This window comes from Centrocercus urophasianus, unplaced genomic scaffold (genome assembly GCF_019232065.1).
Source record: "Centrocercus urophasianus isolate 14NV4802_14NV808 unplaced genomic scaffold, USGS_Curo_1.0 seq_34, whole genome shotgun sequence".
Classification (NCBI taxonomy): Eukaryota; Metazoa; Chordata; class Aves; order Galliformes; family Phasianidae; genus Centrocercus; species Centrocercus urophasianus.
The window spans coordinates 7952278-7968651 of NW_024884911.1; the positions used below are offsets into that span (position 1 = coordinate 7952278).

Sequence of the window (16374 nt, forward strand, 5' to 3'; positions counted from 1 at the left end):
ACCAGGCCCCAGCAGGCCGCAGAAGGCCCCGCCACCGCCCCTACCGTCACACACAAACCGCCGCGTCTCCAACTGCCGCTGAACACCCAGGCCGCGCCGCGCGCCCTTATATATCCTTCGTTACTCCTTCGTGGAGGCTCGCCATTGGCCGCAGAGCCCTCGCTGGAGAGCGCTCATTGGCTGACTGCTACTAAGCTGGCCTTCCTTGATTGGTGAGGAGCGGGCGGTCGCTCTGACATGCCTGGCGCGCACCCCTCCTGCTACCCGATTGGTTCACCCCGCCGGCATCGCGGGCCAATCAACAGAGAAGCGTGAGCCAAGCGGAAGAAGCCCATTGGTTGGGGGCGGCCGTGGCGGCGAGGCCAGGGTAGGGAACGGGGGGGGGGGCGACGTTCTGGAAGTTTCCATGGTAACCGACCCCGGTGCTGGGGGGGGAGGCTGGCGACGGCGAGCCTTCTCGGCCAAGCGGGACGGAGACCGGAGACATGGGCGGAAGGAGGCTGCGCCTTGCGGTCTGCCTCCTCCCTGCAGGGCCCCAGGTGCGTGCGGGCTCTCCGTAGCTCCGCAGAGTTCGGCTCGGGTCCGTCCGTGCCGGCAGCGCCCGCTCGCGCCTGCTGCTGGCACCCGGACACCGACAGGCCGCGCCTCGCCCCGGCGTTACGCCGGGTTACATCAGCGCCGGGCCGCGCTGTCCTACTGCCAGCAGGGCCGCACCTTCACGCAGCGGGCCTGGGGTCGTGTCTGAGCGCTAGTGTAAGGAATTAAGGGCCCTGGGTCAGTCGTGACATGAGAAAATGAGATTCGTGAACCGTTGGGTGATAGCAGGGCTGAATCGTAACAGAAATAACTCTGGGCTGTATAAAAGTGTGGCTCCAAAAACAGCCCTGAGCCACGCTGTAAGAACGCAGCCGTGGTGCTGCCCCATGCTGAGAGCCTCGCAGCTGGGCAGCGCTGAGGGCAGTGCTGTGATCCCACTGCTCACAGTGCGCCTTTTCTGAAGCTCTCATCTGGGTGCTGTTCTTCCTATTAGGAGGTGTATTTCAGAGTCTTCTATACATCATTGTAGATTTATTTCTTTTACTCAATTATTTCTGCACTGAATTCACATCTTCTTTGAAGAATCCTGATGCAAATTACTGAGCTTAGCCTTATTAAAGAACTGTCTTCACTACAACTGCGTATCCCAAGAACACTGCCTAACGTATTTTATCTCTTCTTGGGAAGCCATGTGCAGATAAGGAGATATCTTGATGCTTGCAGGCCTCAGGCTCATTCCCCTCAGTTCTCTTAAGGGCAGCGATACTGTAAGGCATCTGGTGTTCTGCGCTACAGGCAGGAGCACAGTGTGCCAGCTGGCTGTGTCGTACAGACATAATGCTTTGCTGGTGTGTGTGTTTGGGCTTAAGGAACTTTTTTTGTTCTTGCATTTCTGTGTGCCATGGTTGTTTTTAAAAAGTCGTTTGGATATTTAAAATTCAATTATGTAAGCACTGTTTTATCAGAGGAGAGGATTTGAGGCTGTAACTGTGTCAGCTACGAAAAAGACACACACATAATAGTTTGGAGATTGAGAAACACAAAGCACCGATGTGTGGCTGCTGTGCTGAGCTGATGCAGAGAAGAGCTCTGCAGATGGCTTAGGCGTGAAAAAGCAATAATGGTGACTGAGGAGTGTTACTTTCCCACCCGAGTCACCCCTGCCCCTGCTGCAGCCTGGATGCCATGCCCTCATGCTGGGTTTTGGCTTACTGCTACCATTCCACAGCATAACAAGGTGCTCAGGTGAGAGCTGGGCTACAAATGGTGCAGCCCTTTTTCTTTTTAAGAGAACAAGCTTCTTAATACCTCTGTTGGAAGAATTTTTTGTGTGTGTACTAAGTTATGTCCTAAGACATAGATTTCCCTAGTATTTCTAATTGAGCTACATGTGTTATGAGGAGCACAGGTGGGTCTGGGCCGTACCTGTACGTTCAGCTGTCTGATCTCAGCCTCCTGGTTCCCACAACAAAGCTGTGTAAGGCCCCATCCCGCGGGCAGCCAGTGAGCTCTGTACTTTCTGAGGATCTTGGGACAGCTGAGAAAGGAGGGCAAAGTTAAAAAAAGTCTGTAACCATCAACCAAAGCACAAGCTGTGATTGTGCAGTCGCATGTGATGCTGGTTATGATTAAGCAGTGCTATTACGTGAGGCAGATTGCCCCACGCAGCGCTGTTACACGTTGCATACTCCACTGCTCGTCACCGTGCGTTTCGATCCGCAGGGCCGGCCGAGCCCTACGGCCCTCCCTTGTAAAGCAGCCGCGGGAGAAGGGCGGCGTCCGTCCGGACGCAACCCAGGGAACGGTGCCCATCAGAGCCACGCAGCGCGAAGCGACCGCTCCGAGCCCGATTTTTCGTCGCGCCACCCAGCAGCAGCCCCACACCAGAGATGCTACGCCGTCACGCGACCTCGGTGGGGGCTGAAGAAAGAACGGGGGCCGGGGCTCGGCGCCCGCGGGACCGCATGGCCGCGGGACTACATGTCCCAGGAGCGCGGCGTCGCCGCCCGCCGCCTGCGCAGTGCCGCGCCGCGCCTGGCTCGGGGCCGCAGCGGAGCCGGGCGGCGGCGACGGAGCCGGGGCCGGGTAGGGGAGAGGGCTCGCAGCCCGCGCGGCTGGGACCGCCGCTCGGATCCCCACCGGCGGCGCGGGGGAAGGGAAGGGAGGGAAAGGGAGGGGAGGAAGGGAAGGAAGGGGAAGGAAAGGAGAGCGGAGCGGGCCCGACCGACCCCTCTCCGCTTTTTCAGGGAGCCGAGCGGGAAGCGCTGCGAGGAGCAGGCCGACGCGCCGAGGTGCCGATCTCGTCCGCGTTCCCCGGGCGGGGGGAGGCGCCCAGCACCGGGCGGGGGCCGCGCTCGCAGTCCGCGCCGCGGGAGCTGAGCGGGCCGCGCTCCGCCCGCTGCCCGCTGCCATGTTAGCGCCGGCGGTCGCCAGGCGGGAGCGCCTCGCGGCCCTTCGTGCTCTGCGGCGGGACGGCGCGGCTGCGGAGTGGCGTGAGCGCCGGCACCGCCGGGTTTACGGGTTCTGTCTGACGGAGGTTTAGAACTTTTAACTTGGGCAGTGTCGTGACTTCCTTTTTTTGTCGCCGAGAGGCTTCGTGCCGGAGGACTTTGGTCAGGCGAGTGTCCGTCTCTCGTTCTTGCAAAGTCACGACAGCGCGCTCTGAAGGAGCGGCTGTGCCCGCCGCTGAGGTGGAGCCGCGCGGTGCGGCTGCGCCTCGAGTGGGAGCTGCGCTTGGGGGGATCTGAAAGAAGCACGCTTCTGCAAATTGGCGTCGGCTGCGCTGGTGGCTTCAGGAAAAGGGCTTCAGAGCGGCTGCGCTGCGGTGGGTTTCGGGACGTCGCAGGTGCCGTAGGTGTGGGTTTGGCTGCGCGGTGCGGCGGGCCCAGGAGAACGAACAGCCTGCGCGGGGGGCTGCGGAACCGCCAACTTCAGGTTCTGCACTTCTGCCTGGAAGTTAATTGGTGCTGCTCGTTATGTAGGGCGAGCGACTCTTTCTAACAGCACGAGCTACTGGAGCAGGTTTTGGTGGTTATGTGCCCCTGTTGACTCTTGTGCGTTGCTGTAGTACCGCAGCTGACAATTTAGTAGGCAGCTGAGCCTATGCGTTCCTGATACGCCCTGTTAATAAGGGACTTGAGAAATGAAGTGCTCTTGCACACAGAGCTTGTGTTCAGTGTTGGTTGCACAGCAGCCACTGAGCAGAAGCAAACTCGAGGTGCTTGTTTTGTGTTAATGTTGATTAGATAGTTGAATTGCAGCAAATTGAAATGCATTTTGCATGTTGTGTGTTTTGATGTGGTGGGCATTATAATGTGAGGGTTCAGCAGGTAAATCCTGAGTCATGGTGAACTGAAAAATGTTGGTTTTTTTTTAGCTCAACATTGGGAGATAGGTTGTTAGCTTATGTAAAGAAGGCTTGCTTGTTGTTACTATAAATGTTAATGAAGATGAGATGCTTTCATTTGGGGTAAGTTAGCATGGAAGCTATTCAAGCTTGCTTAAGAATTCTTTCTCAGTAAGAAGGAACGATCTCAGTTTGGCCTTGCCCTGCCCTCCCTGCGGTTGATCTGCCCAAACTTGCTTTGGAAGCTGTCTTGCTTAGCAGACACAGGAAGAACAAATAACCCTGAGCAGGAAATGTTGGAGGAGGAAGAAGAATTTAGTGTACGGTGGCAGTATTTGCTGCTTTGCTTACTCTTTTCTGTCAACTGAACTGCAGAAATATGTAACAAAGGTGCCACTTGTTTCTGTGTGCCACAGCACAAAACACACGCTCTATGTGCTGCTATTCAGCACCCAAAGATTCAGGGAGTGCTTTATGGGACTTCTAAATGCGAGAAACAGTTTATGTTCGTGTTTACCAAAGACATAGATTGCTCTGGATTCTGAAGAACTCAGAGCATGCTGATAGTAGGGCAAAACATCTTAGATGCTGTCAGCTCACACAGTCTGTTGTGGTGGGGCATTGTGAGGTGAAATTGTTTGAATTGCTACAGTAAGTTTTCCAGTCAGTAGCTTATTAAGCGGTCTTAAAATAATTGAAATATTTTTCTATTAAAATGAAGTTACCTGGATTGAAAAATGGTTTGCAGATAGTGGGACTTATTTAATATCTGTTGTTTCTTCAACTGCATCAGACAGTTGGATTTCTAAATTGTCTAAACTGCCTCCTTCATACAATTGCACGCAGACACTTTTTATTTCAAGTCCGACGGATGATCGTTGTGAAGTAGTTAATTGGGTAATTTTGGGTGGCTTCTGTATGTATGAGAAGCTGATAAACAGGAACTAGTAGCAGCTGAGGTGGCTGCCGTCCTGTCTGTTCTGTTACGGCCTGCTGCAGTGCATTACCAAATACGTAAGTGTGGCTAATTGCTTCTTAAAGCTCTTGTCCTGAGCTCTGGCATGGCATGAATGCTGTGCGGCGTGGGAAGGTTAAAGAATGCAGCTGTTGTCTGCTTGTACTGATCATGAAGGGAAGGGGCTTTTGGAGGGGAGCAGTGCATCATGTAGGTGTATTAACGATAGAGTAGTTTTCCGTTTCAGATATAGGCTATGTGAATACCAGTGTGTGAAGAGAGGGATAGCATGTGCATCTTGTTCAACTGGGTTGGTTGGTTTGGTTTTGACTGTGCTTTATGCTTTCTTTAGAGTGAGTCTGAAGGCTGCTGAAGGTCCATATGTGTCACAGTTCCAGCTTTCCCTCTCTAGTGTTCTCAGACGTCTGCCAGTCACGGAAGGTGAACACCCACTTGTTTGCACTGATTCTTGCTATGCTTGCATGACCGTGGAATAATTTGTTTCTAATAATTGGTAATAGGAGCGAGTGAGGCATTCCTCATCTGCAGAGGTATATTTTGGTAGCAATTGGTACTTGCCAACAAGTTTAATATTTCGGAGGACTGTAAAGCCAAGGAAGCTGCTGATCACTTTTTCATGTACGTAGGGCACAAACTGTTGTCAGACAGTCAGCATGTTGCCCTGTGGATTTTCACAGTTCCTGAGAAAACAGTCGTGCTTACTGACGTCTTGCAGCTCAGTTTCAAAGCAGTTCTCCTCTCACTTTCATTACGTTTGTGTTCTGTGGTGCAGACAGAGAAGAGTCTGAAAGATAGTGGCATATTGATAAGGTATCGATAGGTGACATTACAAATCACAGCAGTGTTCTGTGGAAGTCTTCCCTGCTGTTCTGTTGTGCTTTTTCTCTGACCAGACACGTTATGTACGTGCATATTTGGGCTCCAGATTGTCTGGGAGTTGTACTTGCTTTCCGTGTATTAGCTAATTTATTTTTAAATTTCTCTTTTGATTAATTGCCCTTAGCTCTAGGAGAAGTTATTGGCAATCTAACAGCTGCATCAATGGTTGCTTACTAGAAATAGTGTATTCTTTCCAGGCTGCTGTTATCTTTTGTGCTGACTGGGATTTGAGGATAACCACCTGAGCTAACTTTCTGTTCAGAAATGTAGAGCCTCCAAGTGATCACCTTCAAATGGCCAATTAAAACTGTTAAAGTTTGGTAAACCATGAACATCATTAAATACAGCTTTACACTGCAAAGCACCTGAAAAGACAGACAGTAGTTCCACAGATATCACTGTAGGTGCAGTTAAATGGATTCGTTTCCCTAGTTGACATCAACAGGTGACAGTCCAAAACAAAAGTTAATTTTTACAGACAGTATCAAATTCGGTGCTGTTTTCCTGAAAGCCCTAAAATTCTGTGACTAAAAATAAAAATGAGTTGCAAGAAGTTATTGTTCACTTCTCAAACAACTTTGGCAGTGATGTCAGCATTTCTTTTTTCTAATCATTTGTCTGAGACTGCCCCAGTTAAATACATCAGAATCACTGCATCCTTGAAGTTCCTTGCTCAGTCTCATCTTTGAATAGCATAAATGCATGAGCTGTAACCACTGGTTAGGGTCACGGTTTTTTGTTAGCATGCTTTTCCTTTTTAAAGAGAGCTTTGTATACACGTTTGTCTGTATTTGCTAGGAATGCATAAAGACGTGACAGCATCTGTTTCTGTCTCTGCTAGCATTTTTGTTCTTTCATTTATAGTTTAACCTGACATAATTACACAGCCAAGGAGTGGCCATCGCTGCCAGCATGCCTGGTTATCAGGCTCTCACACTAGGAGTAAAACGCCAACAAGCACCAACAAATGTAAAACCTTGCCTGATTAGGGAGCTAATCTGTATTCTTCAGAGAAGATCATCTCCTACGTTGCTGAGCAGTGAACCACAGATCTTTAAAACATAAAAAGAGAGCGCTTGGTAAATTATTTGTAGTTTCTCAAGCATGGAATAAACAGTCTTGTAGAGGTGGACTTCTCTGGAGTGGTTGCAGATTATGGGAAGTAAGTTTTCTGTTTAGCACAGCGTTCAAGGCTTCTCCACCACGTCCCTCTGACAGCTCTGCCATGTAGCCATTGCCAGTGTGCTTGACAGCTATGTATTATATATGGATCAACCCCTTTTTCTTCCCAAATTATGCAGTATTGCTGTTAATTCTCGTGAAGAAGCCCCGCGGCTGTTAATGATTCCATGGAGACATAATTTGATCTACAGGATTCTACCCTTTCCCATGTCAACATAATGCAATTTATGTTATTGTTTCTTTCGTTGAGCTAACTTTTAGATGGATTTGCTGCTTGAACTTGTTCTGCCTGGTACTGAACTCCCATGCCCACATAGTGGTAATAAATGTAAGCTCTGACTTCACAATTAGAAAACACTGAGACAGAACAGTGGCTAGTGTTGATTGATTGGCTTATTTTGACAGCGTTGTGATAGGAAAACCTCTGCTTGTTTCAGTTTCTCTCTTTAAAAAACACTTCTGGATTGGCCCACCAAAAATATTCTTACAAGTGGAAATATTTGAGGAAATTCTTCCGAATGAGTTCTATTGCTGAGCAGCATCTCCAGACTTACTTCCAGCTGCCGCCTTTTCTAGCAATTAATTTATTTATCTAGCAAAGAAGTCCAGTTACGCAAAGGTGAGAGGTGGCATTTGTTGTCGCAGCCCGGAGGTAACTGTGCCCACGTGCTGGTGGTGTGCTTTAGTGGAAAGCAGGAAGCACAGAAGTTTTTTCTTCCCTGTTCGCCATGCAGGTGGCACAGTGGGACGACTCCTCGCTGTCTCCCTGAGCTCCCTAGGCTATGGCACTGGCTGCAGCTCTCCTCCAGCCCATTTCTTTACTCTGTGTGCTGAGTGTGGTGTAAGCCTTGTGGTGCTCTATCGCTATTTCAGTTGGTGTGAGCTAGAGATACCATTGACTGCTGTGCAAGTGTTCCTGGTGTGCTGAAGTGACAAGGTGTTAATGAAACTGGCAGCTAGAAAACCTTACATGGAGGCAGAATGGGCACAGAAGTGTTTACTGCTAAGCTTATGGCCTCCTTACTTTGTTACTTATGCTTATTGCTTTGTTGGGGCTGGCAGAACTTGTTTCCGTTACTGTTGGATTTCATTCCTTTTTTTCCTTTCTTTCAGTGAGTACTGTGTAGTCTGCTGTCAAAGATGGTGAAGCTGGATATACACACACTGGCTCATCACCTCAAGCAGGAACGACTGTATGTAAACTCAGAAAAGCAACTTATTCAGAGGCTGAATGCAGACGTGTTGAAGACAGCTGAAAAGCTGTACCGCACAGCATGGATTTCCAAGCAGCAACGGATTAACTTGGACAGACTGATCATAACAAGGTGACTTGGAGGGGTGGTGGCCCTGGGGAGAACAGATACCCGAACTTCTGTGAATTGCAGCAAAACTACCAGATTTTTCACACTGTCGCTCTTTAGAGTCCTTTGCTGTACTAATTACAAAAATAGTACTTTTTAAAAACGAATCTAAACTGAGGTATCTGACTCACCAGAGACTTGTTTGTTGTCTGCTTAAACTACCATCTTTCTAATGTGCGTATTTGCTTTGCTGCTCTTTGTGGTTTATGGGAACAAACTGTTCTTATTCCTGAATTTGGAAATCATTTGGGTTAAGTATATGGAAGGACATCTTTTGTGTGAACAGATTGGCTATGTGACCTCTGGTAAATTTGTTTGCTTAAGAGTTTACTTAGAGTGTTTCAATGTTTTTCTTTAAGTGCGGAAGCTTCTCCTGCTGAATGCTGTCAGCACGCTAAAATCTTGGAGGATACACAGTTTGTGGATGGATATAAGCAGTTGGGATTTCAGGAGACTGCTTATGGAGAGTTCCTAAACAGATTGAGAGAGAACCCTAGGCTTATCGCGTCCTGTCTGGTTGCTGGAGAGAAGCTCAACCAGGACAACACCCAGAGTGTCATTCACACAGTCTTTACCTCCATTTATGGAAACTGCATCATGCAGGAGGATGAGAGCTACCTCCTGCAGGTCCTTCGTTACTTGATCGAATTTGAACTTAAGGAAAGCGACAACCCTCGGCGGCTGTTGAGACGAGGCACTTGTGCTTTCAGCATCTTATTCAAACTTTTCTCTGAAGGACTTTTTTCTGCGAAACTCTTTCTTACTGCAACTTTACATGAGCCGATCATGCAGCTTCTGGTTGAAGATGAAGATCACCTGGAAACTGATCCAAACAAATTAATTGAGAGATTCTCTCCAGTCCAACAGGAAAAGTTGTTTGGAGAGAAAGGCACAGAAAAATTTAAGCAAAGAGTCCAAGAAATGGTTGACTCCAATGAGGCGAAGCTGGTGACGTTGGTGAACAAATTCATTGGCTATCTGAAACAAAATACGTACTGTTTTCCACATAGCTTGCGATGGATCGTGTCACAAATGTACAAAACGCTCTCGTGTGTAGACAGACTGGAGGTTGGGGAGGTCAGAGCAATGTGCACAGACCTCCTTCTAGCATGTTTCATCTGTCCTGCAATTGTTAATCCAGAACAGTATGGGATCATTTCTGATGCACCTATAAACGAAGTGGCGAGATTTAATCTGATGCAGGTATGGCTCATTTTGAACTGGTCTAAAAAAGACACGGAGAGAAATGTTCGTGGTGTTTTGTTTCTGCTGCAGCAGGTGGTATCATGAAAAGATAGAGCACTGTTCATCCTATAGATAAGACAAATGCTAATATAATGCTTGTGTCGTCATTGCTCTGGAGGCATGCCTTAAAGTTAATGTGCCTGTTTGCTTAAAACATTGACTTTAAAAGCGCTGTAGAATGCATTCCTTTCCCTCTTAAGAGAAGTGGCAAATACACCTTAGGAGAGCTGCTCCAAGGAGTGGAAGCTGCAGCTACATTTATGCTTTAAGATGAATTCTGGAGGGTGTGTAAAGTAACATTGTATTATGCCAAAAAATGTTGTCAGGCAGCAGTGGGCAGTTTGTCTGCCAGTAGCACCTCCTGTTTTTTCAGACCTTAAGGCATTCCCCAGCACTAGTGAGAAATATTTGTGTAAATCTCAAATAATTTGATGACAGAATATAGAACTGTTGCCTGATGACATTAAGCATCATTACATTTAGTGGAGGATATTCCCCACACATAATCAGCCTGCTTTTAAATGTCTGTGAACTGGACAATAAGTGATTCCTACAGGAAATTACTGTGGTGAATTTTACTCACTGCATTTTACTAACAGGCCTTGCAGTGTTTTTTGGAGGTACGTAAGTAATCTTGTCCAGTGTTGCTGCCTGCAGGTTGTAACAGAGCTTGCAATTGGCAACTCTTGAAAACTGAGAGTGGTTTGCAGTTGGTGATTAATAAGGATTATTTTCTCTGGCCTGGAGTTGGCTTTCTTCCTATTTTTTTCCTCCAGCTTTCACTTAATGAAGAATATACAGCCATTCAGAATGTCTAGATTTGAGATGTGAGAACTGAGAGTTGAATCTAGGTTATGTTGTGAAAACAAATATGCTTTGTTCTTAGGCTGGAATTATGGACACGCATAGTACACTGTGCATGCAGATTTTCTACTTAAGTACCACAACTACTTCTGGTTTTTATTATTCGTAAAATGGAGGAATTGTCCTAACTGATTGTTATAGCAGGGTCCACCTTCATGTTGTTTTGAAATGCTTATTCCTCATAGTTCATCTCTTTCCAGGTTGGGAGACTTCTGCAGCAGTTGGCAATGACAGGTTCTGAGGAGGGAGATCCACGTATGAAGAGCAACCTTGCTAAATTCGACAAAGTAAGAGTGAACTAAAAGGAGCCAGGACTCCTGGATGTGCTTCATCCTTCTGCAGCTTCTTTGTTCAGACATTGCAAATGACTTGCTAGGCAGTTGATTTATGTGTTACGTGTACTGAAAAGCAGATTAAATCCTACATAGAGCTGTGAACAAAATCTTGAGTACTAGATTCAGGGATTCTCAATTCTGGCATTATGCTGCTTTTCAAAAGGAAATGTAGAAAAGACATCAAAGCAAATTAACCTTTTTAAGTGGAAACTCTGAGTTGCTGTCTGTGTTTTTCTTCTGAAGCTGAAGAAAAAACTCGGATCTGCAGACGACTTTTGTGTGAAATCTAGCATTGGAAAAAGTAATTTGGTAGCACAAGGAAATGGTGTTCTTTTCTTGCTTTTTTTGTTCTCCTTTTCCCCTGTTAGCGTCAGTCCTCCATAGCAATTCTGCAGTTACTTCAGTAGAACAGTGAAATGAATGCAGCAGTAAATCAAAACTCATACTTAAAAAAAAAAAAAACACGTTGATTTATGTAACTTGATGATTTTTGCTAATTACAATTGTTGTGTGTCATTGGTACAAACTTACACATCTATTATACGAGTAACAGGTTAGAAAGTGATGCTGCACGATGCTTCCTTGTTTCACTTCTAGTCTGTGCTCAGCACTTTTTTTAGGACAGATTGTTTGCCTTAAGCAGTGTAATTCCTATTGAAAATTGGAACACTGCAATGAAACACGTGAGTTACCATTTTTGAATGCGGGAAATGTCAGAAGGAAGTACTAAAAGTCACTGCAGGCTTTCCTTACCTTACTTTCAGTGGTTTTAATGACACATGGTATTTTATCCTGAAATCTTAAAAATAGGAAGCAAAGCTTATATTACTATGTAGAATATTTAGCTCTTGTGTTAGTGAACTGAAGTTCTTTTTAATCTCTGGTAAATGGTCTTTGTTTCCAAACTTCTTCCCTTGTAGAGCTGTGTTGCAGCTTTCCTGGATGTCGTTATTGATGGGCGTGCAGTTGAAACTCCTCCCATGTCTTCTGTCAACCTTCTGGAGGGGCTGAGTAGAACAGTGGTTTACATGACGTACAGCCAGCTAACTACTCTGGTAATCTCTTAAGCTTTTAAATAGAAGTAAAATAAACTTGCCCCATATGTTTACAGGTAGTTGATAAACAGGGCTCTGCAATTCTTAACAACGCAATTTCTAAATTTGCAGGTTGGTTTCATGCGAAATGTGATGTTGAGTGATCAACTTAAGGAAGATCGGATGGCTTTGGAAAACTTGCTAGCAAACTTACCCCAGAACAAACCAGGGAAAAGTAGCAGCCTAGAAATGACGCCGTACAATACCCCACAGCTCTCTCCTGCAACTACTCCAGCTAACAAAAAAAATCGATTACCGATAGGTAAGGACAGCAAGCAGTCGTCTTGCACGCTTTTTGATACCACAATGCGTTTTTCTTTAACGTTTTTTCAGTGCTCTTTTAGGCATACTCTTTAGCTGCACCTTCAGTTCTACTTTTCATGTGTCGGTGGTGAAGTATTTTGTTTTGCACAGACAGGCATCTGTAGTACTTTGTGATGCAAGCACAGGGAGCGTCTCCACTCTGGATTGAGCTGGAGAAAAACGCTGGCGTCGCTGTTGTTCAGGATAGTGCAAAGGGTAATAATGGGAAAACTTGAAGATGGGAAGTTTGCTGAGGAAAGTGGTAAGATGGAAGTTCTGACACTTCATTAGTGGGACAGAGTAAAATTAAAATGATTGAGTCTTAGAAGAGAGCTGATGTAAGAAGGAAGAAGAAGGAGTCGAACTTTCAGGGAGTGCGTTAAGAAGAAACTGCCTCTTTTCTTCTCCATTATCTGCCTGATCTAATTGTGGCAGTACACTGTAATGCAATTTTAGGTTGTTGGTTTTTTTCCCCCCTCTTTCAATTGCATTTCTGAATCTTGAACTTTTCCATTTTGGTAATGTTTTCTGTTAGAATAGGAAGTGTGATGCTCTTCTCTGGTGTATGTTAATGTGGGTATGACCTCATGGGATCTTTTTGTTCATTTGAGAGAGTTGGTGTTAGTTTGTAGTGGGATCCAACTATCCAGAGCCAGCTAAGAGGCACAGGAACTCAAACCCCCAAACAGACCTATCCCGTGTCATTTTTACTCTGCATCTGAATGGCTCTGCTCTTAAATCTATGAAGTATTGGCACAATAGCATTTATTTTATAGCATAAAATAGTGTCGTTGCTCAAAATTTTGATCTCTTTTGTTTCATTTTAATGCTTTCGAAATCCAGGACAGCAATTGGCAGCCATTACTGCCTGGGATACCTCTGCTACCAATCTTTCAGCTCATATAACTCTAGTAACCCCTTTTGGTGGGTAACGCCTTCCTTCCGTTCTTTTCTGTGAAGCTTTTATTTGTAACACGATCGTGACAGCTCAGCATGCCTTTGGTTCACTTTGGCACTTGGTTACTTTTTCAGATTTTTCACTGATTTCTGTATGAAGCTCGTTTTGTATGTACATGTAGTTTTAAAAAAACAGCAAACCTTAGGTGTGTTTGTGTAATAATTTAAAACCAAAGTTTGGCCTGTTAGTTCTGCACACTCGTCTTGTTTTTCCTAGATGGAATCAAGCAATGGCTGGTGTCATGCTACCATACTTAGCAGCCTTGATTCCATGTGGGCATTTTTCCTTTCTCAGTGCCAAACAGGGGAAATGAGGCTACATGAAAAGGCTGATAAAGAGCCACGAAACAGTCCAACACCTGGTGTTGAATCTTTGCATCTGTGTTTCAGACAACTGCTTGAGTCACTTTTCTCTGCTTCTTAGGAGAAAAATTGCTCAACAAATTACAGTTTTAAGCCACAGGAATCTGGTCCTTTTCTGTTGGTCACAGACTTCTTAATGTTCTCCACTAACTTTCTAAGAGTCATTTTGTGATTGGAACACACAACCTGACAAATGCAGAATCTGTTTTTCAAGAGATCTTTTTGTTTGGTTTTGGGTACTTTTCAATTTTTCCCCCATTTGTTTAGACCAGAGTCAGACTATTGTGAGGATACGTGGTTTTTTTAGGTTGTGGGCATGTATGACTGCTAGTTATACTTGAGGTATCTTTTGAGATCCCTTTCAGTTACATGGATGAAATAGTCTTGTTAACAAACCCAGTGCAGATGACTTATTCCCACCTCCAATTGCAGCTGCTAAACAGCTCTTCTGTGGCTGCTGGGGTAAATCTGCTGCTACTACTTGGTTTTATTTTGTATTTTCATGTCAGAAGGTTGGGCCATTTGAAGTTACTGACATCGGTGCTGATCTTTGTTGTAGAAATTTTTGTGGGCAAGCAGGATGTATCGTACCTTGTATCTCTAAGGCGTTCTGTAAAAGATTGCTTTTTCACACATCAGTACTCAATTTTTGAAGGCTAGCTCCTTCTCAAATTCTAGTGAGGCTCTGCGTTTTATAAGTTTGTTAGTATGCATGTTACCAATTGAAAACATTGCAGTTCTGTATTTTCATTGTATTGTCTCTCTTTTTTTTCCTTCTTAAACAAGGAAAAGTTTTCTAATGTTGATATTTCAAAATACTTTCTTAGCAACTCGTAGCAGAAGTAGGTCAAATATCCTCATGGATCAGCATGGGGATCATGAAGGGTCCTCCCAGGAAACCATCCCAGAAGTTCAGCCGGAAGAAGTGCTGGTGATTTCTTTGGGAGCCGGACCGCAGATTACTCCAGGAATGATGTCAGAGAATGAGGTATGCAACACCATCAAAGCTCAGATATTTTGAAAAATGCAGCCTCTGTGTTCTGTAGTAGCAGGACAATGAACCTGTGGCACTTGAGTTTGGGCAACAAATCCAGGACAGGAATTAAAGTAGTCACTTTGTTTTGTTTGTTTGCCTACTGAGCTTGGGTATTTTAGCTGTTAATCCTCCCTGTGTTTAGAAGTTGTTTTCCTACAACTTCATACATCTGCAAGGTCTGAAAGGCAGTATATTAACACAGGAAAAATGCAGCTGGCAGATTTATCAAGAGGCTTTGTTGTCTAACATGCTCAAGAGCAAACCAGGCCTGCATAAATTAATTCCATTACCTCCCCATGTCCTTTGGCTCGAGTGGCATAGGTGAATGACAGCACTGGAATGCTGATCCCAAAGTTTTTGGCAACTCAGACTTGCGTCATACCTGATAGGTTGGATTATTTCCTCTTGCAGCCTTGTGTAACCATGAGTTTACATGTTAGGCTGGACAGCCGGGGTGAGGAGGGAGCTACTGGTTCTGCTGTTAGCAGGATTTGCCTTGTGTTCACATATTGGTTACCTTGTGTTTTTTCCAGGCTCTTTGGAGGTAACTTTATTTTTTTCAAGTGGAATGTTAGAAAATTGATTGTACCATTAGCATCTAGGAAAAAAAAGAAGGTGTGCAAAAATGTATGCAATGTTTTGTTTACTGTGTAATTATCAGGAAAGAAATAGATTATTTTAAGGAAGTATTGTTTCATTCCCCTACTCCCCAGGTCCTAAATATGCAGCTTGCAGATGGTGGACAAGGAGATGTCCCTGTTGATGAAAACAAACTCCATGGTAAACCTGATAAAACCTTGCGCTTTTCACTCTGCAGTGATAATCTGGAAGGAATATCTGAAGGTGAAGGGTTACTTAAGTCTTGAAGAAGTTTTGTCCCTTTTTTTTTTTTTTTTTAACAATGAAAGGAATTTCTGTTAAACATGGCATGTCATCTCTGCTGTTCAAAGATCATGCTGTGTTACTCTAGGAGCTTTTCTTTTCTGTTAGTCCTTTGGAGAAAAAGGTTAGGAACTGAATTTTGAACAGCAAAGACGTAACTTAGTCTGAGGATTATGGCAAAAAGAAGCGTATTTAAGAGATGAAAGCAGAGGGATTTTGAAGGCTTTTTCACGATCTTTTAATCAACTATTACATATCTCTGAGTCCAGAGTGGTTTCTGGGCTCAGAACGGTTCTTCTGTATGAGTCTCAGACAGAACAAAGCAGGGTTTATCTGTGGTATTGAAGGAGTTTGTACAAATTCTGCAGTGGGCATTATTTTGTATAACTTCTGTCACATAATTTTTACTCTTCCCAAAATAAGCAAACAAGCTAATGAACAATTAAATGTGTTATATTGATGTCTTTACTGACTTTTGGTCAAAGTGGCAATGGTGAGATTCTAGCCTTCTCTGGTAACGTATTTTTAGGTTCTTGTAATCATATGGTCCTCTATGCATGTAAAGTACAAATCACAGTGCAGGTTAAGTATCTAAAAGATAGACATTAAGAGCAGAGAAACAGTTTATCAGTTTGATATTTTATATTGGGATTACTACTTAATTTCTCTTCATTGTATTAATCTTCATTGTCTCCTGGATTGTTAATCCTGTATATTTAGGAACTGGTATTCAAATCAGATTTACAATAAAATTATTTTTTTCACAGGTCCTTCAAATCGCTCCAACTCAGTGTCCTCTTTGGATTTGGAAGGGGAGTCTGTATCAGAGCTTGGTGCAGGTCCCTCTGGGAGTAATGGTGTTGAAGCTCTGCAGCTGCTGGAGCACGAACAAGGCAGGTGCAAGTTCCTGTGGTGCTGTGGGTGGGAAAGTTCTGTGGAGAAAGATTGAGAAATTGACTAGTTGGGGATGAAAATAAGTAAATGCTCACCTTGTACAACCAGTTTCGTATTTAT

At 44.9% G+C, this 16374-nt stretch overlaps 2 protein-coding genes across 7 annotated transcripts in view; one reads left to right on the forward strand and one right to left on the reverse strand.

Annotated features, from left to right (window-relative positions):
• HSPA5 (heat shock protein family A (Hsp70) member 5) overlaps positions 1–97 on the reverse strand; it is a 4227-nt gene extending 4130 nt beyond the window's left edge. The window contains exon 1 of the mRNA XM_042830535.1: positions 45–97. The gene's annotated coding sequence lies outside the window, so the exon portion shown is untranslated. The remainder of the gene's footprint in view (positions 1–44) is intronic.
• A 2470-nt stretch (positions 98–2567) lies between these two features.
• Positions 2568–16374, forward strand: part of GAPVD1 (GTPase activating protein and VPS9 domains 1) — a 28738-nt gene continuing 14931 nt past the window's right edge. For 2 of the 6 annotated variants that reach the window (XM_042830529.1, XM_042830533.1), the window contains exons 1-10: positions 2575–2622; positions 5191–5279; positions 8034–8245; positions 8641–9484; positions 10591–10677; positions 11646–11780; positions 11892–12081; positions 14270–14430; positions 15192–15321; positions 16128–16253. In XM_042830529.1, coding sequence (XP_042686463.1) covers positions 8061–8245; positions 8641–9484; positions 10591–10677; positions 11646–11780; positions 11892–12081; positions 14270–14430; positions 15192–15321; positions 16128–16253 — 1858 coding nt within the window. In that variant the 5' untranslated portion in view covers positions 2575–2622; positions 5191–5279; positions 8034–8060. Of the gene's footprint in view, positions 2623–3057; positions 3155–5190; positions 5280–8033; positions 8246–8640; positions 9485–10590; positions 10678–11645; positions 11781–11891; positions 12082–12965; positions 13047–14269; positions 14431–15191; positions 15322–16127; positions 16254–16374 lie in introns of those variants that run through there. The other 4 variants (XM_042830534.1, XM_042830532.1, XM_042830530.1 and 1 more) reach the window with 4 other exon arrangements.